Source organism: Lagopus muta, chromosome 3 (genome assembly GCF_023343835.1).
Source record: "Lagopus muta isolate bLagMut1 chromosome 3, bLagMut1 primary, whole genome shotgun sequence".
In the NCBI taxonomy this organism is placed as follows: domain Eukaryota; kingdom Metazoa; phylum Chordata; class Aves; order Galliformes; family Phasianidae; genus Lagopus; species Lagopus muta.
The window spans coordinates 60,358,667-60,383,693 of NC_064435.1; the positions used below are offsets into that span (position 1 = coordinate 60,358,667).

At 35.6% G+C, this 25,027-nt stretch overlaps 1 protein-coding gene across 1 annotated transcript in view; it reads right to left on the reverse strand.

Moving 5' to 3' along the window:
• GABBR2 (gamma-aminobutyric acid type B receptor subunit 2) overlaps positions 1–25,027 on the reverse strand; it is a 451,814-nt gene that overhangs the window by 233,454 nt on the left and 193,333 nt on the right. The window contains exon 4 of the mRNA XM_048940847.1: positions 1,315–1,416. Coding sequence (XP_048796804.1) covers positions 1,315–1,416 — 102 coding nt within the window. The remainder of the gene's footprint in view (positions 1–1,314; positions 1,417–25,027) is intronic.

A 25,027-nucleotide genomic window follows, 5' to 3' on the forward strand; every position in this document is an offset into this window, starting at 1 on the left:
GTGCCTGACATGTATACCTAAGGACAAATGACCATATAAAGAATAAGTAACTGTGTATATATATATATATATATATATATATATATATATATATATACACATATATATATATATGTGCTTATTTATTTTTGCAATTAATGATTTTTAAGAGGAAACCAAGGGATTAATTTAATATAGTTTGATAGATTAATCTGATCTTTCCTATGCATTAAGATTAAGATAGCTGGCATTGAATTTCTTAGCTTACTGATACCAGGGGTTAAATACCTGGCCAAAAATGTGAACTTTGCTGATAACACATACTGGAGTCTTTTCAAAGACAGACAGGAAACACAAACTTAGACCAGACAGCTGTGAATGGTTACACATCAACATGATGTTTATCTAGTTATACTTTAAGCATTCAAGCTTTCAAGCTTGCATCTCTATTATGCAAAAATAATAATGAAGCCTTAGTTTACCATGCTTCTGACCTTTTTCAGTTAGTCTCAGTACTTGCCTAAACCTATATAAGCTGATATCTTTGTTCAAATTTTAGTATTTAAATAGTGTTCCATTTATTGTTTTTTTTTTTGTTTTTTTTTCTGCCTTTCTACACATATTTAAATATCTGCAGGGTTGCAGCTTTAATTCTATAATTTATATACCAGATGCAAGCTAAGATTTGATCTTCACTATTTAAAAATGCTTTCTCTTGCAACTTGAATATTTTTTTATGCTCACATGCAGTGTAAGATTCATATCTCCAATGGCTAATTCATGATTGATTGCACTTCATAATATTGCTAAAATATTGTTTTAATTTGAGCAGATGCCAAGAACCTAAAAAATCATTACAATAAGAGAAAGATGTTAAGTTATTCTGCTATCAAGTTTAACTTTCATTTCTTTCCTACAATTCATATGCAATAATGCAAATGATTATAAGCAAATAATTCAATCTAGAATGTAATGAAGTTGATGCAAGGATGCTCAATGCTTTCTCTACATATAATTCACCTTAAAAAGGCTCTGAGCCTAAAACTCAAGAACTTTCTCACATATATGACTAAGACTGATGCTTTGGGTGCAAATAGTAAGCCAGCAAAAACTTGTTTTACTTTCTGTCCTTATCTGGAACTATAAAAACCTTTATCACATGAACATTTATTGAATTAAGCAGGAGTAGGCCCTCAAAATGCCATTTGTTAACCTTATTAACTACATGCTACAGTATTCTTATGCAAATTTTGGTTTATTATTCCTCTTCAGAGGAAAAAAGAATCAAACACCACAACACAATCAGTACTTTATTTCTGAAGCAGCAGCACATACCTTAAGCTTCTTTACGCTTGTGCAAGGGTCATTGGAGAAACTCTCAGTATCTGAAATTTCAATATCTTCACCGTACAGAACACCAGTCAGATCATTCCTCACCTGTCGGAAGTTGAGAAAAAGGCAAACTAGTAAACTGAGACTCAGTGAGAAGGAAGCAGATGGACTATATTCATTAAGCAATGGTTTGAACGATGATATACTTGTTCCAATTCTTTTCAATTTCATTTGAAAACTAATCAAGCCCCTATTCTTTTACCATTATAATCTACTATCAATCAGTCTACTGGATCAAAAGCTTTTATTACAGATGATGAAAAATGCACAATGGGTTTCCGCTTTGCAACGTGAGGGAGGACAATGCTTGTGAATTTCTAGTGGTTCTAACACCAGAAGTTTTCATGCAGCCAAACCAATTACTGAGACCATATAAAGGGGAAAGACTTATCAAGAAAACTCTTACATATTGTTGATTTTGTGGACTGACTTGAAAACCTCTGCAGCTGGCCCTAGAATGAACCAACAGAACTTAGTGCATGTTGCTTAGAGGTTGATAAAGCCTGATGAATTCCTCTGAGCCATCCTCCTTTCTTTCAACATGCATGTTTCCATGGAACAGCATGTTTTGCTTAAAGGTGACATAAGCAATCATGTTATAAACAGATTTTCTCATTTATTCTTATGGTGGCAAGCCTTTGTCCTCTTTGAGCTGCTTAAGAGCACAAAGAAGCCAGAAAACACAAAACAATATGGTTACAGATTTAGGATTTTTTTTTTTTTTTTTTTTAATTTAACTACTTCAAATGTTTCTATCTTAATCACTGATGGTTTTCCTCCAACCACATGACTCCAAAAACAGAGCTTCACTTTACTATTCCTAATACATGAGCAAAATAATTTTAGCTGGAGATAATATGGTTACAGACTGAAGTGAAGAAAGAGGCACTCTAATATTGCTTTAATACAATTATCACCACATCAGCACATTTATTTCATTGATCGTCTTTTTTGTTTTTAATTATATCAGAAACAGGAGAAGCAAATCACAGTGTAAGAGAAAGAACAAGCATCATATAAAAACACAGGAAATACAATGCTTGGAAGAGAAATATATGTGACACTGTATAGGAAAACGTAGAATTGCATAAATTGTTTGCTGATACTTTCCAATAACCCTCTGTACAGATCTGTAGAATTATATCTTTCAAATCTCTCTCCTAACAGTCCATTTCCTTAACCTCCTTTGAAAGACAAGCACATGCACACTGAACAATCAAAATACATATGGTATATATTTTCATGGACAAGAAAAAAAAATGGAAATGGTATCTGTACTTCAGCAATAGAAACTTTTCCACTAGAATGTAGATAAATGTAAAATTTATATTGTGAGAAGACTCTCTGGCCATCTGAAAACAAGACCCAAGTTTTGCTGCATTTCCTCTGCAGAAAGCCTGTCAAACTCAGGATATATAGTAAAATTCAGAGGGTGCAATGGGACATAATTTTTAACAGGGGAGGCACCTCAGTTCAACTGGGAACTTCACAATCTCATCTCTTGATTATCCTTCTGCTTTTCTTTAACGACTGTGACTGTCTCACAGATCTATGCATGCTAGTGGTTCTGTTGGGCGTATTTTATATTTGTATACTACTGAGAAAGAACAATGTAACTACTTTTGGTACTTTACTATTAGATCTTAGCACAGTTTTTGGTTAAAAGGAGGACATTTTGTACTCTCTGAAAATTTCCCTTTAAGATGCTTATGTCAAGTTTCTTGGTTGACCGATGAAGTACTTCCTAAATAACATTACTAGAATTACTATTTATTGTCTTTATGGTTTTGAACTAAAAGAGGGGAGATTTAGACTAGATACATGGAAAAATTATTTTTACAATTAGGGTGGTGAGGAACAGATTGCCCAAAATAGTGGTGGAAGACTAATTCTTGAAGACACTCAAGATCAGTCTGCTCTGAGCAGCCTGATCTAGCTGTAGGTGTCCCTGTTCATTGCAGGAGAGTTGGATGAGATGACCTGTGAGGGCTCCTTCCAACTCAAACAGTTGCATGATTGATTCTATTACTTCTTTCCCAGCCACAGCTTCATTATAACACTTTTAGCCGTGTTTCCAAATTATATGTTGTTTTGTCAGTTTTTTCACAAGGACTAGGAAAAGTGAACATATAGAAAATTACTTTATTAACAAGTAATCAGCATTACAAAAGTAACAGTCAGAACGTGTCCACCAAGATTGGAACTATATCCTTGATCCTGTTGTGATGTTACAGTTAGCTTTTAAGCACATTCTGTGAAAGAGTAATCACTGACCAAAACAAACAAACAAACAGACAAACAAATAGCTTTTCTCATAGTATACTGGTAAAATGAGTGATGTTTTCATTTCAGTAATCCCATTAACTGCTCCTTATCACAGACGCACAGAATGGCTTGGATTGTGAGGGAAATTTCACCAGTCCCAATCTCTGCCAAGGGGCAGGGCTGCCCACCATGAGCTCAGCTGCCCAGGGCCCCATCCAGCCTGGCCTTGAGTGCCTCCAGGGATGGGGCACCACAGGTTCTCTGGGCAGCTGTGCCAGCACTTCACCATCCTCCGAGTAAAGATTTTTTCCTAACTTCTAACTTATTTTTTTTTTCTATTTCAGTTTACAGCCATTTCCTCTTGTCCTATCACTACCAGACTCCGTAAAATGTCATCTTCTCCTCCTGTTTATAAGCTCCCCTCAAGTGCTGGAGGACACAATGAGGTCTCCCTGAAACCTCCAAGATAAAGAAGTCCAATTCCCTCAACCTTTCTTTATAGGAGAAAAGTTCTTACCATACACTTCATTCTTGACACAAAGTAAAACTATGTTTCTGAAACAGATCAATAACAATTGCAATACCAAATGCAAATAGGCTTCTGTTGATCACAATTCAGTTAATATTCAAAAACCTCCTGCTTAGCATGAAAGTTCACTACAACTATCACATGCTGCTTAGAAAAAGTAGATTTATCCTTTCTACTTTCTAAAGGTATACAGCTTGTTATTCCTAACCCATAGTGTTTAACCTCCTCTTATAAACAAAGAAGTGTGGTTTTTTTGGTTGAAAGCTTACTTTTCTAATATTTTCTCAAGTTTTTTTTTTGTTTGTTTGTTTGTTTTTTGTTTTTTTCTTGGTGAAGAGGTTTCTAGTAGTTTCTGCAATCTCAGGGAGACTAGATCAATGTTATTCACTTGATCTGACCAGAAAACAGCTGATTCACTCCTAGTATCTTTTTGTCAAATTAGATCATGGAAAAATGATAAAAATAAAACCATGTTAAAAAAATATAGGCATTGGAGGAGGCTACCAAGCTGACACTTGGTGAGAAAATTTATCCATTCACACTGGCCGCTGATTTGCTGTGCTGGAATTTGTTCATAGGCTTTGCAGTTGAGGTGTTCATTTCTTCTAATTGAAAGGGGCTTTCTTATGAATCATAATGATTTTTACTTTTTTTTTCTGAGCAACACTTCTTTTAATTCAGCCGCTGAATATTTTTTTTTCTCCCACTCCATCTTTCGGAAGACTAAAACACTGAAAGAGCTCTTGGATTTCCCACTGAACTAAACTTTAAGCTCCCAAAAGGCACAGTTTATTGGAGCTGGTGCCAGAGAGCTAGAAACTCTTCACTTCACTGCCACCATCAGATATTGCCTGCTTTGTATAAGAGTTTGTTGTGGAGATCTTGCCAAAAGAAAAATGTTTCTCCTTCCATTATCACAACCAGATACTGGGAGGTTCATAAGAATTTATACTGCTGCCATTTTTTTCCTAAAATGCTTAATGTTGTTTGTTTGTTGTTTTTTTTTCCCCCTCTTTCAATACTGTGATCACACATCTGACAAATCTAATCTTGTGCTTTAATCTTGGGGTATTTTTGCTATATTTTTCACTCTTTGCTTTCTACTTCCCATGTTCATGTTCTTTACTTTCTAAATATTCTAAATATCAGTTGATACAGTATTGGAACTTGTGCTTGTCTTCTTAAAGAAGTCTTTTAATCCTTCCAAAGAATTTTACTATGGATTCTACTGATTTGGATATGGGTCTGCCATTGGAATTCAAAAAGCCTGGCACCAATTCTGCTGTGAAACTGAGAATTCAAAATGATATGTATTTTTCTTAAGCAGATGATTCTGTGACAGGTCTGAGGACAAGCTGGAAAATTAGTCTGTGTGTTCACATCAGGCACAGCTGTGATGGAGACAAACATGAGCACTCCTACAGAACAGCTAGGGCAGGGACTGGAATGCGTATCACTATCAGTATAAGCATTTTGAGAGCTCAGCAGTAATTGTTTAATTCTACCAACTCTTAGTAAAGGAAATATTAAATAAATTAATTAATTAACAACACACTTTTACTTAACTATTGAGTAGTATAGGATAACTTCAGCTGGAGGAAAAACTGATGTATAAAGCTATGCATTAAAATTCTGGTGGGGATTTGGAGTTTGTAATTAAACCTTACCTTGACTTAAAAAAAAAAAAAAAAAAAAAAAGTATGATAGTTCCATGTTGCTTCTGTACGTTGTTAACAATTTAATGAAGGCTATACCTCTTTGTCTCTTTACAACATTATACATTTTAAGGAAAACAATATTTCATTTTCCCAAAATGGGGAATATCAGATTTGATAGTCAAAAAAAGCTGCTGACAGACCCTAGTTCTTTACTCACCGTAAAAAAAGAGACTGCTCCTACACTGTTCTTCATGAAAAGCTGGATGAATTGGTATTTCACTCTACTACATTTTTAATAGGTATAGCAATCTTCAAAATTTTTTAGGGGATAAATATGCTTACCTAGAAACAAGCTCCAAAAAAAAGTTTTTTAAATGCATGTAAGAAACACAGTTGCAGGAAAAAAAGTTGGCCCTGGAGCTTGAGGCAATGGATAAGACGCAAGGGAACTGGTTTCTATTCCTCAGTCTGCCAGAGCTGTTCTGTGGTACAGCTCATGACCTAAATAAGATTTTAAAGTTTGCTACCAACTTTGGCTGTATTTCTTTTCTCAGTGTGGACGGTAGCAATACTTGCCTACCTCATAGCTGCTGTATCAAATTCAGTGATGTTTGAGAGGCAAACAACAAAGTCCCTGACCCTGCACCTGTGAAGGAAGAAATACAGGGGTTTTGAGGAGCCAAGAATTCACATTGAAAAGGAAGAAATGAATTTCTTTAATCTCTAGAAAATTGGGAGAGTTGAAAGAATTACCACATGGGCTGTAAAAGCAATCAGTACAGATGAGACCAAACTACAACATTATTATGGCCTGTATCAGAAAGTTTATGTATGGGTTTACATTTAAAACAAATGTTGGAAACCATATGGGTAGGCTGCTCCCTAAGAAAGAGAAAAGCAAGTGCCATTACACAGCAACTGGACCAGGGGCTTACCCTGCCAGGGCTCCATCTCTCAGTGCCATAGCGAGGGGAGAAGGACAGATTTGGAGACAACCATCATTTTCTACCATGAGTCTAGACCATCAGACAAATTCGGAGTCCAAGGTAAAGCTGGAAACAATCTACATGTCAGAGACAGATTTAGATCTGGTGAAAGAAAGCTGGGTCATATATAATTGGTGGTTGTTGGGCTGCTCCATACTGAGAAGACAGGTCTGAGGACATGCTGGAAAATTAGTCTGTGTGTTCACATCAGGCACAGCTGTGATGGAGACAAACATGAGCACTCCTATAGAACAACTGGTGCAGGGACTGGAGCATGGGGAGGTAGGGTTGGGAGAGCCCTGATCTACTGGTCGGGTGCAGAAAATGGCTATTGGTACTTTCAGACTGCTAACAGTAGATTTCAATTGTTGGCATGTTTTTGACTTCCAGTATGATAACAACAGTGACACACATACTATATTTTAAATGGACAGATATTACTGTTTTCAGTGGGATTATTTGCACAAGCATGTTCTCACCAGAAATACGTAGCTAGTATCCATTTTGCCACAGTACTTCATTTTTATCATGACAATTCTATCCCTATTCCCCACAAAATAGTAAAGAAAGGAGATATTCCCAATTAATTGTCAGTCTAGTGGTGATAGTTTAGATTCAATGGTCTCTACTGATTAATATTTCAAACTAGGTTTCATATTAGACATTTAAAGGTATGGTTTGCTCATTTAATCCTAACTGCTAGCTACAAAATAAATTGACTAATTTTTGTATTAATCATACTACTTTACTTTTAATGGCTATATTCAACGATCTTTTGGTTCACTGAAGCTGCATGTATGTCCTGCAAGCTAAGTCCTTATTGCTCAGGGCAGTCTAATCCTACCAGATATTGATCATAAGAGATTCCTAATAAAAGAGAACTAGTCAGATCATATGGATTATGCAGTCAGATATTTTACTAAGATTATATGCTGCAGAGATTTATACGGTGTACTTTAAAATGTAGTATTGTTAGTAATATGGAATAGAAACGTATATGTATAAAACAAGTGCATGAATTAAAAGGAAATAAGCCATATTTCATCATTACATTGACCAAGCAGAAATTGTTAATAATTGTAATGGATACATTACATCTTAGGATATACAAGCCATTATAAGCAAACATTACTGCTATTTCCATGGCGATTAAATATCATTCATAATTAGAGGTTTAGGAGAAGAGAGATTGTGTAGTGCTAATACTTCTCGTTACCCTTAAAAATAGGATAAAATCAAGGTATTTCATAGATACTACATTTGGGATTGCAAAAAAGAAAGAGCAGGTAGAACCTTATTTTGAGCAAAACAAAATCAAGAGCATGCAGAAACTGAAATAGTAAAATATTTTAGATATTAGGAATAGAGACTCACATCCATGAAAAATAATTTTTTAAATAAGTATCTTTCTGCGCAAAAGAGAAATACCAATGGAAATGCATTGGATTTCCTTTTTTTGTTATTGAATGAGATTTCACATAAAGCTTATAGAATAACTTATAGCTGATGCTTATTTAAACATAAGCTTCTATAAAGTCGAGATAAAATATAATTTCTCCCTATGTTCACCAAGGTAGAAAATTTTTATTCTTATGCTTTTTGGTCACAGAAGCTAATAGTAATCATGAACTCTCATGTTATTTCCAGTAGCTGTAGTAAAAAAGATAAATAGCAATTAAAGGTTGTTTTTGTAGGAGAGAATGACCCTCTTCTGCCATCTGGCACATGGCAACAAAATATAATGGAATATTAGTAGGAAGGTTCAACCTCTATTACCATACCACCAACATTCGCCTCTGATGTCATGGGCCAATATCATAAAACAGGAGGCATTACTTTTCAAGCAGCCCTTGTAAAAATAGTTCAAGATTTCAGGAACACTGATGAACAGAACTGAAGAAAAAATCATACACAAAACACAATTCTGGCTCCCTGAATGTGATATACCTTCTTGAAAACTGAAGGCTGTGAGGGCTACCAAATAAATAGAACAACATTTTTCTAGAAGTTTATCAGACTTGGCTCCTACAAATCGTAGACCCAAAAGCAAAGGGTCTGGAGGGTGTAACATTATATAATAACATTTTTCATGTCAGGTATTATGAATGTAAATGGGGCCATATTTAGAAGAGATTATTTAATAATTTGCAAACCAATGCCAGAAGCACAAGTAATAAGCAGGCAATTAGAACTGCTTGTTTGTTAAAGCAAGTGAATATAATAGGAGTACTCTAAGTTGGTGCAAGCAGACATGCAACAAGGACTGCTCATATTATTGGAGGGGATACAGAGGCAGAGAAATACAGGCATTCCATATTGTTGTCTGTGTAATTAAAAGCACAGTACGTAAAATACAGAATGTGTCTTCTGACCAAAAAAAAAAAAAGAAAAATGTTTTCACAAGTATTAGTATACATGTTTTGATAACCAAAATTACTTAAAAAATTATTTTTAAAAATGTCTGGAATACATGGGAAATCTGCTTTACGTGTGTGAGTTTCCTAATACAGATAAGGAAGTATGGACAGAACAAGGTGGAAAGTATCACACTATCAGAAAAGAAGTCACAGCTTAGAAAAGTACCACGAGTTTCTTCTGAAGCACAAGCTATTACTCCACTCTCTGTAGTGTACACCACTTCTGCAATGGCTTCTTGTGGAAAAGAAACAGTGAATACTGAATCAAAGTTATGGACTTTCTCAACACCAGCTATATTATTAAAGGTGGACTAAATATAGTATGCATCAGCAATTCCTACACACTCATACATTTCAAACATATTTACTACTCAGAGTTACTCAGGGGGAATTCAAACAGAGAAAACTGAACAATAGCTATTAAGAAAACATTATTATTATCAAAAGGTCTATGATGTATAACTATAAAAGAAAGTGTTTTTATGTAAAATTCTCATTGATGAAGCAAATTTAAACTAACACTTTCACTTTCAAGAACATTTATGCATTCAGTTTCTCAATCTGTGATAGATTAAATACTTTATTCCAACATTATGTAGGAAAGATGTCACATAGAAATTGCCAAAGTCAAGTGGGCATTTCTAAGGGATGAGCCATATCATCCACAAATAAATATCTAAAACAGGTAGGATGAATTGCACCTTGGAAGTATCTCCCTCTTTTTTTCCATTAACTGTAACTAGTGCTTGGATGACTCAGAAATAGAGAGGCACTGACAGCTTCAGACTGCAGCTGAACCTCAGGTCTCAAAACCTAACACTGCTTAAAATGTTCTACTACCTGCAGTAACCACTGAAACTTAGAAACCCTGAAGATCCCTTACCTTCAAAAAATGTTATTAGGAAAAGGTCAGAAGTGTGTGCTACTTGCATAATTTCTCTGTCCAGCCAAACATCCACTGAGGGAGAACATACACTTTGTAAAACTGCTTCTTAGCTTGTAGGAGAGATTAGTACAACCTGTTTTCTGAAAAACTTGGAAATCTTTATTGACCTTGAAATTTTTTCTTGGTTGTTTCAAATAATCTGGGTCAAGTTAGAAATTTTACCATGTGCTCTGTTGCTGCAGTTACTTCCTGTACTGGGCTTATATGGCAGGGTTTTGCAGTGGAGTGGCTGCAGGAGTGGCCTCTGTGGTGGCAGTCTAGTCCTGAAGGATGGACTCCATTGTACTAACTCGTGTTGGAGAAAGTTCTGGAGAAGCTGTGGGAAATCCATACAGGATCAGTTTGGGAAGGATGGCACTCTGTGGGAGGGACCCCATATGAAGCAGGGTAACAGGGTGACCATGAAGAAGCAACGGAGATGAAGCATTATGGACAGACCACAGCCCCCATTCCCTGTTCCTCTGCACTGCGTGGGGCAAGATGGGTAGAAAAGGCTAGAAGACAGAGAGGTGTTTTTAGTTTGCTCCAGTCTGTTAGCAATAGCCAATAAATTACAATAATATGACTTATGTTGAGTCTCTTTTGGCCATGACAGTAATTGTTGAGGGATTTCCATGTCCTAATCTCAAACCATGAGATTTTCTTCCATTGCACTTTCTGTCCCTTTTCTGTTGATTAGGGAATTAAGAGAGTGGAGTTGTGGTGCTGAGCTACGAGTGCGAGTGAAGCCACCACATTTGCTAATGGTTTAATTGCATCAAACTATGTCAGTATTTACGAAAACTTCAGTATCCAAGAGTCAATCTGTTATCAGCTGAAAACTATGAATAGAACATACAGTAGGGGATTAAAAAAATAAATGTTTACCTAAAACAAAATTCAATGTCATTTTGATGAAAGGGAAGTTATAGAAAACATACCTGCAAGAATACAGACAATAGGAAATTATTATTATTTCAATAATCCTTCAAAATAGCAAACCACGTTTCTCAGACTTCCTAAATGCAGAAAGGCCAGCAATATCATGTTAAGATTTAATCCTGTACTCTGCATGAACTCTGGGAATATTTATCCTTATTGCAGTACACTGCAGTATTTGGGCTTTAGGCTCTTTTGGGGTTGGCAGGACGGGCTTGGATGAGATTTGAGAGGAGTTTAATGAATAACACAATTAACTACCTTTTGTCACTGGGATTATTAACCGAATAAAACCTAACTTACTGACCCAAATTCCTCTTTTGTACACTTGTAGGAGCTACTAATCTGATCTGTCAAAATCCTTCAGCAACCAATCTCTGTGACAAATATCTTCACATTATTCCTTTTCATAAAGTGGAGAAACAAAATATTTTTGCATGTATTTCTGAAGCACAATCTCGTTTTGTATCCCCTGTATCCTTTCCAAAGAAGGAATGAGAATCTGATTATAATTATTGGCATCAAGAGTTTGCACTCATTCATCTACGTTGCAGATAGCACAGAGTTATGAGACTGTGAGGAACTGAGATTCTGTCAACACTTCACAACAATCTCTTTCCTTCTCACTTTCAAGCCCACAATCCAAGAGGTTGAAATCCAGTTTCAGGAGCAAGTAGTCACAATGGGGTCTACATCTCTCCCTTTAGATCTCCTCACATTATACCTCGCATTCTAATTAACACAAATAATATCTTCCAAGCTAGATGAATTGCTACACCAGCTGGGAAAAAAAGATCTTCCCCAGGCACCCTACACAAAAGACTTTTGTAAATACAATCTATAAAATCCAAACAAGTACTCCTCAAAAAGAAATAATTTATATTTCATCCACTATAGGACTCATCTCTGTACTCTGATCTCTATATTTTACGCTGCTTTGTACAGTGCTGTAAATTTTCTGATAAAACTTGATAAGCTAAATTGTATTGTATTGTAAAAAAGGTACAAGTGCAAACAAATAAAACTACTGTGTTTTTTTTTAATTATTCTGGAAATTAATTACTCAGTGAAGTAACCGGTGACAAAACATTACTCCAGAGAATAACATCATTCATGGAACATTCATGGAAACCCTACTAGCAGGCAAAGAAGTAAAATCTTGAAAAGACCCTGTATTAAGAGCTTTATGCTATGGTGAACAATTGAAATCATTGTATAATACAGTTAGTCCAGCTTTACTTGTATGAAAAATAAATCCCTTAAAAGTATTTTCATCAACTGTGGAACAGACAATATTGAGAACACTGAGCAGGAAAATGGGTCTTTGATGACTTGAACCTACCAATGGAGTACACAGTCACATTCCAGACTATTATACTTCCTTTAAGATGATTCTTGGGTAAAAACACAGATTTGTTAAGAAACTGAAGCTGTCTACCAGGTTGTGCTTAACATATATCAAGAAGCTGGTAGTAAACTACAGAGTACTAAGCATGAATTGCATTAAGGGGAGAAAAAAAAATTAGCATGAAGAGCTATTTTGTACTTGTCAACAGAAATACCTGCATTTCCATCACTCTCTTAGGAAGGTTTGCAAGGAATTCACTGAGTAAGGTACTTTAATTCCTGAGCCTGTCCTCTAAAAGAGTGCTGTTATGGGTAATTCTGGGTAAATGTACATTCATTACCAAGACAGTAATTACACTGGCTTCTAAATAATAGATAGTACATGGACATTCTATTTTTGTCACATTTTTTCCTAACTAAGAAAATCTGAAATTTGTATTTTCATTGCGTATCTCAGTCAACAGACTAACCCATAGGACATTGTGTAGAAACAGTACGTATTGAATCCATAAGGCTAGCAAGAGGCCCTTTACAGCCTAAATAGTTAATTCCAGAGAAAATAGAAACATAGCAATATTTTGATAGCTAGGTCAAGACACTACTGGCCAAAGATGAAGTTCCAGTGGTAGTGATCTGATTCAAGCAGAACGTGGCATACTATTGCTGTATAAGGTACTGCCAAAAGTAATATAAGATCATTTTTAGAACCACTTCAGACATGCTCTCTCCTAAGGGCTAAAATAAAATTTCATTGTCATGGAAGAAGTCAATGACCTACTGGTATGTTCACGTGGAAAATGTCCAGATAATAAAATAATACACAATAATCTTTCTATCAAGAGATTGATTATGTATTGATATTTTGTAGCATAAAGTATGCAATAAAGTATGCAAGAAAGCTAATAGACAATCCAAAATTATTTCTGATGTTGAAATAAAACAGGACTACAGATGTTCAAACACTTTGAACATCTCCAAATCTTCTACATCTTAAGGCAGAATATTCATATGCAAAGTTTTCTATGCCAGAAGAAGTAGGCCAGGAAAATAAACTTCGTACAGGCTTCAAACACACTGTAATGTAGGATTTGCCCTAAATAAGAGATAAAGATCCAAACAGAATTTGATCTAACTAAAGGAAAAGTAACCAGCATGACTCATATCATGCCGACATTCTTTTCTGGGCCATCACTGCATCCATCAGTACCAATAAAGGTTTTTAAAAAAACACAATTTTTCCTCCATTTTATCCATGAATCAAAGTCCAGAGTTTCTTCACTTGACAATCACCTATTTGAGGAAGAGACATTAACCTTAAAAACACTGAAGCACCAATTTCCATAACACACACCCAGGCAGAAGGAAGCAGCAAACATGCTGGAGTTGCACTGTATCGAAGCTACGTACTCATCTTTGACTACTGCTGCCACCAAATAAGGAGAGCACTGACCGAGATCATTCTGGAGGATTATAAATCCTTTTCAAACCTCACTGCAGTCTGCCTATTAGTGAAAGCTTTCTGAAGAAATGTCTTGATATTATGTTCTGTTTCCAACCAAAAAAGAGGAGAAGCAATTCTAGAAAATGTCAGAAAGGCACATGAAGTGGAATTGGATTACATGTGCAAAATTAATGACATCTAACATTTAATTAGCATCATAATGCCATCTATTGCCTGAGGAAAAAGGATAACATGAAAAATAAAGCTGAGAAATTCAAGACTAATAAAAGAAACCCTACCATATAATACTAATTCTTTACTACTGAAAAGTATTCTCAAAAAGTGTCATGCACTTGAGAAAAAATCCAATTGTGCTTTTCAGGAAGCTCAAGAAGTTCTCCTTCTGTCTCTTATTACATAATGCCAGAGCTGAGGGATGCTTAAAGGAGTGAGAGAGAATGTCACTATAAGTCTGCAACAGAAAAAAATAATGTTTAAATGGTGCTCCATGGCAGAAGGTGAGATATAGTGACTGCTGTCACCTCTGGTGAAGCAAGTTATAGATGAAACTATTATTTTTGCTACCAAATTCTTTTTTATTCCCCTCTCCTCTGCTGCTCAAGAGCTGATAATGGCACTGACTGTTACACTGCTGATTCTCTGAAATTCAACATGAGACAACTGTTCTCTGCTGCAGACTTTGGAAAGCCAGCATTTATGTCAAAAAAGTCATGTAACAGACAAAAGCCACAGTCACATTCTTTTTGGAAAGTTATTTAGATAAGCAAGCTAGTTAATAGCTCAGATAATCAGTGCAAGTTAAATTACTCCACTTAATACGTGGTATGCTAACACTAACTTTGCAATCTAAGTTAAAGTAAGCCAAAGCAAGACAAACTAACAGCTCAAATAGACAATTTTCATCATATTGTCTAGGACAATGACATGATTCAACATTATTTCAGAGTCTGGGGATTATCACTTAGTCCTCCAACTTTAAAGAAAATACAGAAGTTGTATTAAACAGTTTTTTAAATATTGAAGAAAATCTTGCACCAACATTTCCCACAATGTCCCATGGCTGCTATTTCACACTTTATTTACTTCACAATCCTCAGAAGGATGCCATATGGTGGTGATAATTTTCTGCACTTGAGCTTCTCAGTTTGGTTCATGTACTTCCTCCACTGAGATTTCAATTGTCAGCTAAAGACAGGCTCCAGTTACCTGTGAAAAGTACTTTTTGACAAGAAATTTTCCCCTGGCTTTTGTACACATCTTTTTGAACACTTTAATGCTTTCATTAATTGCTCTGGCTTTTTCACTTCTCCTCTGGCAAATCTCAAGGTTCTGAAATTTTTTCCTTCTAGCATCTTTTCCTTGATCTCTTTAAATCATAACAATTCTTGGTATATATTACAATCAGGTTCTTTATATATAAATTCTATAGACTATTTTATATTATTCTGAATGGGATTCTGAACAGGTATGTACAGCAATGTATTTAAAAATACCACTGTGGCATCTTTTCATTTTATTGACTTCGTAGTCTCTTTTCCTACAGAAGAATTCCTCAGAGTCACATTAATGTAAACTATTTGGTTTAAGAAAGTAAAGCCAAATTTATCCATTACTTTAATGGAAGTTTTCTTTCCTTTTCTGTCCTTGTGTAACAAGGAATGTATTAAACGCAAATGATACAAAAATACAAGTAATTTATCAGGACTCTCTGAGATGAAATCCCTAATACAGCATGGAAACCAGAGAACAAAATCTTCAAGGCTGCCTGAGCATTACTTGATTAGTTTTATGCTATAATTAAGCAGGAAGTTCTGTTCTTTGTCTTAGTGCAACTGGCTAGTAACTTGAGGTGGTAGAAATTATGGCTACTTGTTATGAACTGGCAATCATCTCCTTTATCATGTGTGCTTTGTGTTGTCAGAGCCCTTTCTATTTCAGCATTAAGGATTACACTTGGAATTCACAGATCACATGGAATCAGACTTCTGCATCCCCACAGAGCTAATAACAATCTGACATGAAAAAAATGTTCTGTACCTTTTAGGCATATGCAATGCTTCATTTTACCTCTCTGAAAATAGGGAGGAGAGAATACATATGGCATCATTAAGGGTTATGAATTTATCTCAATGAGGATTGAGTAAACTTTTCTGGTAGCTTGAAATAAATTTCAGATCATTTATTACACGTTTTTGATTCATTTAATGGATATATATACGTATATATATATAAAAAACATATCTGTAATTTCTGTTCTGAAGTTAACTGCCAGCTCATTTCAGTGACATGAACAACTCAGAAAAACTTCAAAGGAGCACACTACAATGGAGTTAGGCAAAACTCTGATCCTTTTGAAATTATCCAGCACTTGCATCTAGGCAGTATAGTAAGTATAACAAAAGCATCCACAATATAATTCTGCCCCATCATTTTCCCTACCTTCATATAACAAAAACACTTAAGTTTAAACAAAAAAAAAAAAAAATCATCCAAAAACTAAAATAATTTTAATTGAAAGGATAATGACAATATCATATTGTTAGTTGCAAGCAAACTGGTCCAGATATGGTTGCAAAATGGTCACCTGAAACTGGCCATATAGAATGTCAGATATCTATCAAAATGCACTACAACTTTAGTTTTACAGTATCTATTCCATCTTCTCTACAGTATACATTCTGCACTACCTCAAGATGCACATTTCTCCTTTACACATGAATGAGACCAAGGAGAATAGGGAAGAAACCCATTAGCCCTTCAAAGAAAACGCAATCCTGCCAAGAAGAAGCTATCATGTATTGGGAGTCAGGAGGAAGGCATGTGAATTGTTTAGGAAAGGTTCTTTTTTTCTTTTATTTTTTTAAAAACATTAAAGCTGTGTAGACATTTAAATGTAGAACTTTTGAAGCTGCAGCCTGAAGAGTTCTGTAATGTTTCATCTATTTAATAATTTTAGAGCTCAGAGACTTTGTTGAATGTCTGGAGAAGCTCGTTTCCATAAAAATAATGGCATTCAAAAATGCCAGAAGTATAGACGATGTGACAGGAAATCACCATGATATTTCTACTGGAGACATTTCACCATTTCTACTGACCACACATCACTAATTTGCAGGAATATCAATCCACTGACATGGAATCAGACTCCTGAGCACATCAAATTAAGGGGACAAAAAAGTTATTACTGACACTTTGGTCTAAAAAGGTATAATGGAGATAGGAAAGGAGAGGAACTTCCCCCCCAAGCACTCCCTCAGCAATTCCCTAGGTCACCACCTGCATTTCTCCTATATTTATCCTGAAAGAGAAGAGAAATTAAGAAAGTGAGTATATTTCACAATGTTATGCTACTCTTAGTTTCCTATCCTTTCTCTATGCTTTTATATAATAAAGATTAATAGATTAATTTTCTGTTTTACACAGGGAACTTGACATCTAAGTGCCTTCACATGTGTCTGTGCCATGGTGGAAAATGAGCCCACAGTATCTGAGTGGAGCTATTTACTAATGCTATTTATCTCAGTCAAAACAACAATATACAGAAGCAGAGCAGCTACCCAGAAGCTATGCTGGATTGAATGGGTACATGGATCATGTAAAGGGTAGAGCCCTTATTATTAACCTCTGTAAAATTCATGATGCACAGACATAGTTGCGTATGTCAGGGCTCTGACAAAAAAGCTTAATTCATCTTCAATTTATTAATAGAGATCGCTGAAGAAAAGTAAAGTGGCAGCAATACTCTCATATATAAGACAGACATAAAGCACTGTTTGATTTTCTGGACTGTGGGCATTTCCAAGATATTTTTCAGATAAGGACAAATGAGCCTTGCCAATTCATTTACATAGCCAGCAGAAACATGAACATATAGAACCAGAATAAGATGCAGAAAGGAACTAAACTGCAATTTGTTGCAATGCACTCAAAGCTCATGAACTAATTGAGGGTGCCACTGTCAACACTTGCATGTCTTTTCTAAGAGTACTACGTAATCTTTATGTAACTATGTGGCATAAGAACAGAGTAAGGACACAATATATTGAATATCAGCAAAGCTCACCATCTCATTTTTATTTTTATTTTTTTTTATAATTAGAATAAACTGTAAATGGAAGTTCAAATATTTTCTTTCCACCTCCCAAAGAATGTCTTGCACATCCTATGGGATGTGCACATCTCACTTTGGAGACAACTGTTCAATGGCCTCCTTACTCAGCCCTACTTACAGCTAGTTGGGCATACTTGAACTCACCAGCACCTGTCTGGATTGCAACATGGACAAAAGGCAGTTGGTGCCCACTTGCAAAAACACATACCTTTCAAGAGATACACTTATAAAAAAGACGTATGCTTAAAGTACCTAGAGTCCCTTTGCAGTCATTTCCCAAGACTAGAACTAGCCAATTCTATCCAGTTTTTCCACTAAGAGAAATGCAAGTAAATAAGTAAATAAAAATCCCCCCCCCAAAAAAAAAAACAACCAAAAAAAAACAACACCTGAAAATTCAGAGGAAATCATACCATAAGATTTATTTGCAATTTGAAAAAAGACTGCAGTCAGAGACTAAGTGAGCTCCAAGATAGATAAGGACAGAACTGAACGATGATGATAAAGTCTGTATATGATGAATGGTAAATTACCTACTTAAGATTTTCTAACTCGTCTGTTTAGTCTTGCAGATAAAATACATAAAATACAGCAAAATACAGTTAAGATACATGCTTTAATGCGTATCACTAGCCATTAGGACAGTGACAAAAAAAAAAAAAAAAAAAAATAGAGTAAATTTGCAAGCTCTCTGGTGCTCTTGAGCATGAATACATGGCAAACAACAAAATTTTGCATCTATGAGATAAAGTTTGCAGTATTTTTCTTCAGCAAACAAAGAGTTCCAGTTTTGACTATGGGGCAATATTTTCATGCCAGAGCTATTACCAAGTTTCCATATTCTGAACTTTTTACAGGCATCCTATCTGACTCTAATTAGGAAAAAGATATCCTTCGCTGATTTGTACCTCAGTGTCCACATTGCCAAAACTAGAATAAACATTCTTAGAAAATAAAAAAAATCAAGTTATTTCTATCTACTTAAGATCCACTGTTGAAAAATACTGACAGCTTCTGCTTCCCCGGTAGGCACCAGAGCATGAAGCAGTGATGTGATATATTGGGCCTGGCTGGGATGAAATTGTGAAGTTAACTTTCTTCATAGTAGACCGTTTCATGCTTTTGTTCTTAAATTTCACAAGAATGAGGTCTATCATACAGAAAACTGAAAATGAATGTACGTACTCAGTACTAGCCAACATTTTTATTTTGAAATGACATAGAATTCCTACTGTCATACCAAATTGTGAATTACTACATGTGGTAAATAGTCATTCAGCAGAAGAGACAGTCTTACAAGAGGAATAAAAATATCACCAATTTAATTGCATATAACACATCCTATGCGGATATATTAGGCCAGTAGTTGGTAGTTACTCATTTTAGACAAACTACTTGGTTTGTTGATTTTGTCATAAACTTGTATTGGCTTTATATGGCAAGGTGTTTTTCCTTTTTTTTGGGAGAGGAGCTGCAGGAGTGGCCTTTGTGAGAAAAGCTCAGAAATTGCCCTAGGTCAGCTAAGAAACAGTTCCAGCTCAGAGTTACCGAAGCCTTTTTTCTCATCGTCCTGCAGCTTGTGCGTTTGACCTCTATTATCCTCTCTCTTAACAGAGGACCATAATCGGAGGGAGACCCTTGTGGTTCCTAATTTAAAACTAGTCAATGGAAAGCAGCAGGAATCTTCAAGATACCATTTTTTTTTCTATCGAGACACCTCAATTTAGGATGAGAGGCATTTACTGGCTATAAAAGGAACCTAAATGATCAGCTTAGAGTAGACACTACTGATTAGATGGCCAACACTACACAAAACAAATCACAAACAGCAAATTCTGCTAGTAAAGGGTGCGCATTCTGGCCTCTGTGAGACAATTCTGCTTGCATGTTCTCAGTTCTCATCACTAAAGCTGAAGCACATAGTTCACACACCTTCAGTGCAGTGAATATTTAAGAAAGCCAAATCTACATCCAGTCTTCTTTAGATGATGTAAAAATGTCTGTTTCACCAAATCTAGCCAGAATCAATCTTTACGTAGTTTTGCTGTTAAAATTTGCTTAAAGGTATAAGTCAACAATATATAAGAATCCTATCTGAAAATAAAAGTCAATCAAAAGTAAATTTAAGAAATTGATGGGAAGTATTTTCTATGGAAAAACAAACAAACAAACAAACAAAAACAACAGCAGAGCAAGTTATGCAAAATATTTAAAGGACACGATGTTGAGGCTAAACAAGGCAGTCAGGCCTGTGGGGATTTCTTTAAACTTCTTTAAACTCTGTAAACTTCACAAAGGAAAAGTAATTCCAAAGAGAACATAAATGTTGAAAACAAGTTTCCAGTTGAAAGGGTGTTGACAAGCTGCTGGGTTTTGTCTTTGACAAGTATTTGTATTAAAGTGCTTAATATTCATATAGAAGAAAGCATTAATAAAACTTAATGAGTGATGGAATGCATCAAGAAACCTAGAGAGCAAATAATGTGGTTTTTCATTTCAGCAAACCAGAAAGTGAAGCAAAGCTGGTTTAAGGACAGGCCTCAGGACCAATTGTAGAAGACTGACAAGGGTAACACAGAGCACTTGTCTGCTCCACCAGTGCAAGAGCAAACACTTTTGCAATCATTAGACCTGACAGAGACAAAAAAAAAACAACAAAAAACAAAAAACAAAACAAACCCTGAGGTTTTACTAAGCTGTAGGCAAATTAGTTTGCTAGTACATCAGAACATCATGGGCTGAAATTAAACAAATAAAGCTAAAGTGAGGAAAATGAGTGGAAAGCAAAAGAAGAACTGAAGGCTACACACTATACTGCAGTGCATCATAATCAAATGATAATTCATATATTTGTTCCTCTTTTTCTTCAGGGTATACCATTTCAGTGTGATGCAGACAACCCTGAAGTCTCTGGAACAGCGAGGAGTACAATTTTTCAGTATAGTTCTGAACAATGTCAGAACTGGGAACTTTGCAAGCAATACACTGCATAAACAATTTGTATCTCTGCTAGCCTAGGGGTCTCTGAACTCTTATGAATTTTTACTATGATTGTCAGGACTGAATGCAAAACACTATTTTAAAAATGCAGATACATACAATTTGTTCTAAGTATTTTGAAACAGATTTCCCTATATTCCATCTCTGTATTAGTGACTTTGATGTAAACACAAATTGTTATTTTACAGTCTTAGAGAAGATGTCTTGAAAAGACACATAGGCTTCTTCTTGATGAAACTGAGCAATGCCATCAGGCAGAATGTTTCTATACAAATGGGGTGGAGGAAATGACAATACACTTTTCATTGATAAAGTTGCTGCAGCTGGATTCTATAATATCTCCCTCTTTAAAAAATATTTAATGCCTCATATCAAAGATCACTGTAGATAAATTAAGAGTACGGTTGATCATACAACCGTACCACAGCAGCAGGCAGAAGAATCAAAGAGTGGAAGTTTTCAAATTGAAATTGTGACAAGATTCAAAGCTCAGCACAAATGAAAGGAGGAAATTTGGCCAAGTTAGATTTGGGAAAAAACATTACCACTTCCTTCTTTAGGACTGCAGACAGGACTTTTTGTGCTCTCTGCTTGAGATGGGGATGAGAAGGGTTCCAAATTCAACAGGAGGTATGTCTTATAGAGGAAACCTTGTTCTATTGGAAGCCATGGTTTCAGCAATCACCATGCAAAGCACCTCTCCTGATAACTGCAAAGCTTCCTCTTTCCTACACATATAATTTGAGCAATATATTTTCCTACATGCTTTTTATTTATTTATTAGGAAGAGAGACTTCATCCTGGAATATGCATTGGAGATGACGCAACAGTTTCCCCTAGTCTCTGACACCTGTTTTTCTGTCTGATGTTTTTTCTGTCTGCAATGGAGTTGTACTCAATCACAAAGAACTGTTAAGGGAGATTTGCCCTGCCCAGCAGAACCAACTAACATCATATGACTTCTTGTCTCTCATGGTGTAGTTTTAGCTTTTCTAGATCCCTATTTAGGGATGCAAAATGCATCAGATCAAACTTCCACTGTGTCCACCTGCTATAAACAAAGTCACAGTAAAGAAACTCCTGCTTGAGAAATGTAACTAACTGTGACTACAGAAAAACCAACATCTGCTCATTTTCATCGCCATAATGGCTGCCAACACAACATCCACCTTAAAAAAAAAGTTTTGTAAGTGAAATGAGTGAAATGCTCTCTATAATGCTACCTAATGCTATTCTGGAATCCGTCTTCCTCTAGTACACGTGTTATTTGCAGAATGAAGTACAGGAATTCACCACCCACCCTCCTCCCTCAGAGCAGTACAGAGCAAATACAAGCATTATTTGTTGTGGATTTGTTTCAGAGTATCTGGATACAATCCTTGTTTTCCACCCACACCGTACCCTTCTCAAACGGGCAGTGCTCCCATTTATTGCAGTAGAAAAAGTACTTGGAGTTATTGCCAGAAAACAGTGCAGATGTCTGAGGCTTTACTGATCAGGGATCAGTCCCAGTGGCTGGCTGATATGGTGTGAATTACTTTGAGAAGATTCAAACAAAGGGGAACTGAATACAGAACTTCTAGGTCCTTGGTGAGTTCTCGAAAGAGAAGATAATTTGAAAATATTATCATCTGAAGAAGCAGGGCTGCTGGAGAAAGGATTGGCCTCCAATACCCACAGACTGTAGCAATCTGGTTTAGATGACTCCTAAATATACAGAATCATAGAATGTCTTGGGCTGGAAGGAACTTCAAAGATCATCCAGTTCCAACTCCCCTGCTATAGCAGTGTTATAAACCACTAAATCAGACACTAAAAGAGCTGGATTTAAAATACACAAGAATTTCAGTATTGTCTCTTGGATAACTTTCCCAGATCCTTGTCCTGTGTTTTTTAAAATCTCTGAATCTGACATCATGAATTCATCCAAAAGAGATACACACATTACTCTTTGAATCACGTAAGAAAGAAAAACAAATAAACTTCGTGTTTCTTGGAGCTGGGGAAAAGGAGTCTAAACATTTGTACTGATCTATCCTTATCCATCGACTTAAAAGATCATCTAGTATCAAAGCAACTGCAGAGAGATCTGGAAATTAAGATGAAAGACACTGCCAAAACATTTCTAATGAATTTAATTCCTATTTACAGCTTTCCTCTATTTGTTTCAACAAGTATATAATTTACCTTTTGACATTTACAGAAAGAGTTGTCTCAAGTCCTCTCTAACTGTATTGACAGCAGGTGCAGTTTAGAAACATGTATGCTAGAAGTGTTCATGCACTAATTCAATCAGGGAACACTAGCATAATGTCCAAGTAGCTTGTTCAATCTGGACTGATCTGTGTCAGCGGACAAGAAAAGAGACATTGATGTCATTCATCTAGACTTTGGTGAGGTCTTGGCATGGTTCCCCATAATGTCATTCTCTCCAAATAGGAAAGACATGGACTTGATGGGTGGACTTGATGTTTGGTGGATGAGGAACAGATTGCAAGATTGTATACAAAGAGTAATGGTCAATAGGCCAAAACATCTTACAAATGCAAAGCTTAAATTAATATTAACATATTGCAAGCTTCAGCTGTAATATTACAAATGAAGGAGTTTCAGAAGGGAGTGAATTTGAAAACATCACCCAGATCTTAGGTTCCCACAACAGCTGGGATCTGTGAAAATCCAGGAAAATTTAGGAAGCTTACCATGTATCCTGTACTACCCCTTTTTGGATGACCATCGCAACTGGGAGAAGTGCTTGAGTACTCCCTCCTGTTTCCAAAAAAAAGGAAAAAAGAAGACACAGGGAGCTACATGTTTGTCAGCCTCACCTCAATCCCTGGGAACGTGAGAGAACAACAAATTCTGGAAAGTGGATGGGGGCTGCCCATCTGGAAAGCAGCTTTGCAGAAGATGACCTGAGGGCGCTGCAGAACTAAGCCATGAGATTAGGAAACAGGAAACATCAGATAGCGGTTTCCTGCATTTCCAAGTGTTTTGATACAGGTGAGTTGCTTAAACTGCTCCACTGATCTGCAACTAGGATGATTTCATCAGACAAAATTTGGAACCCTATTTCAAGATATGAAAGTGACTAGAAAGTAATTATTATAGTGCAAATCACTGAGAAAAAAATTAAAAAAAAAAAAAGAAGAAAAAAAAAGCTCAGAATATGCCAGTGACAAATAAAAATTCTTAGGAAAAGTGGTAGATATGAAGAATGCCATTAAATTTGTTGAGTCACATCTCTCAAAAGCACGCTCTCATTCAGACAAGACATCCAGTTTAACACTGTAGGATACTTTTCACCTTAAAATGCCTCTTTTATTTATTTAGCTGAGTTCACAGACTGTTTTCTAAAAATGGAGACAAATACAGGATAAGATTCTGTCTCTCAGATTTCTCCCTGGTATGTCATAATTCTGAGACTTTCCCATAATCTCACGACATCTCATGACTTCTGAATATTTGCCAAAAACCTGGACAGCTATGGTAAGCCTAATATTCTAGCAGTGTTCAAAATTTCTAGAAGTCACAGTATAACTTTGGCTTAAGGAACAACATCAGTACAACACATGCTTAACTTCAAGCAGTTTAAGAGATATATTTTCTTCTTGACTCCAGATTAGCATTCAAAGAGAATGGATTCTGTTAATTTCTCATACTCTTCCAGGAAGGTTCATCATTCCAAAAAGCATTCCATGGATTTTATCGTAACCTATGAACAACCCAAATCTTGAATTTTAATAAATTGTTTCAAAAATACTTCTTTCAGTGAGCTTATTCTCTTCTGAATTAGGCAATATTATATTACCATATTATTATATATTATTATTATATATATATATATTATATTTATATTATATATTATATACATATTATATTATATATATGTATGTATGTATATATATATACATATTTATATTATATATTATATACATATTATTATATACCATATTATATTATTATCTCATGTGCACAACTTTTAAAACTCATCACAGCACAATTTTAAAATATCAT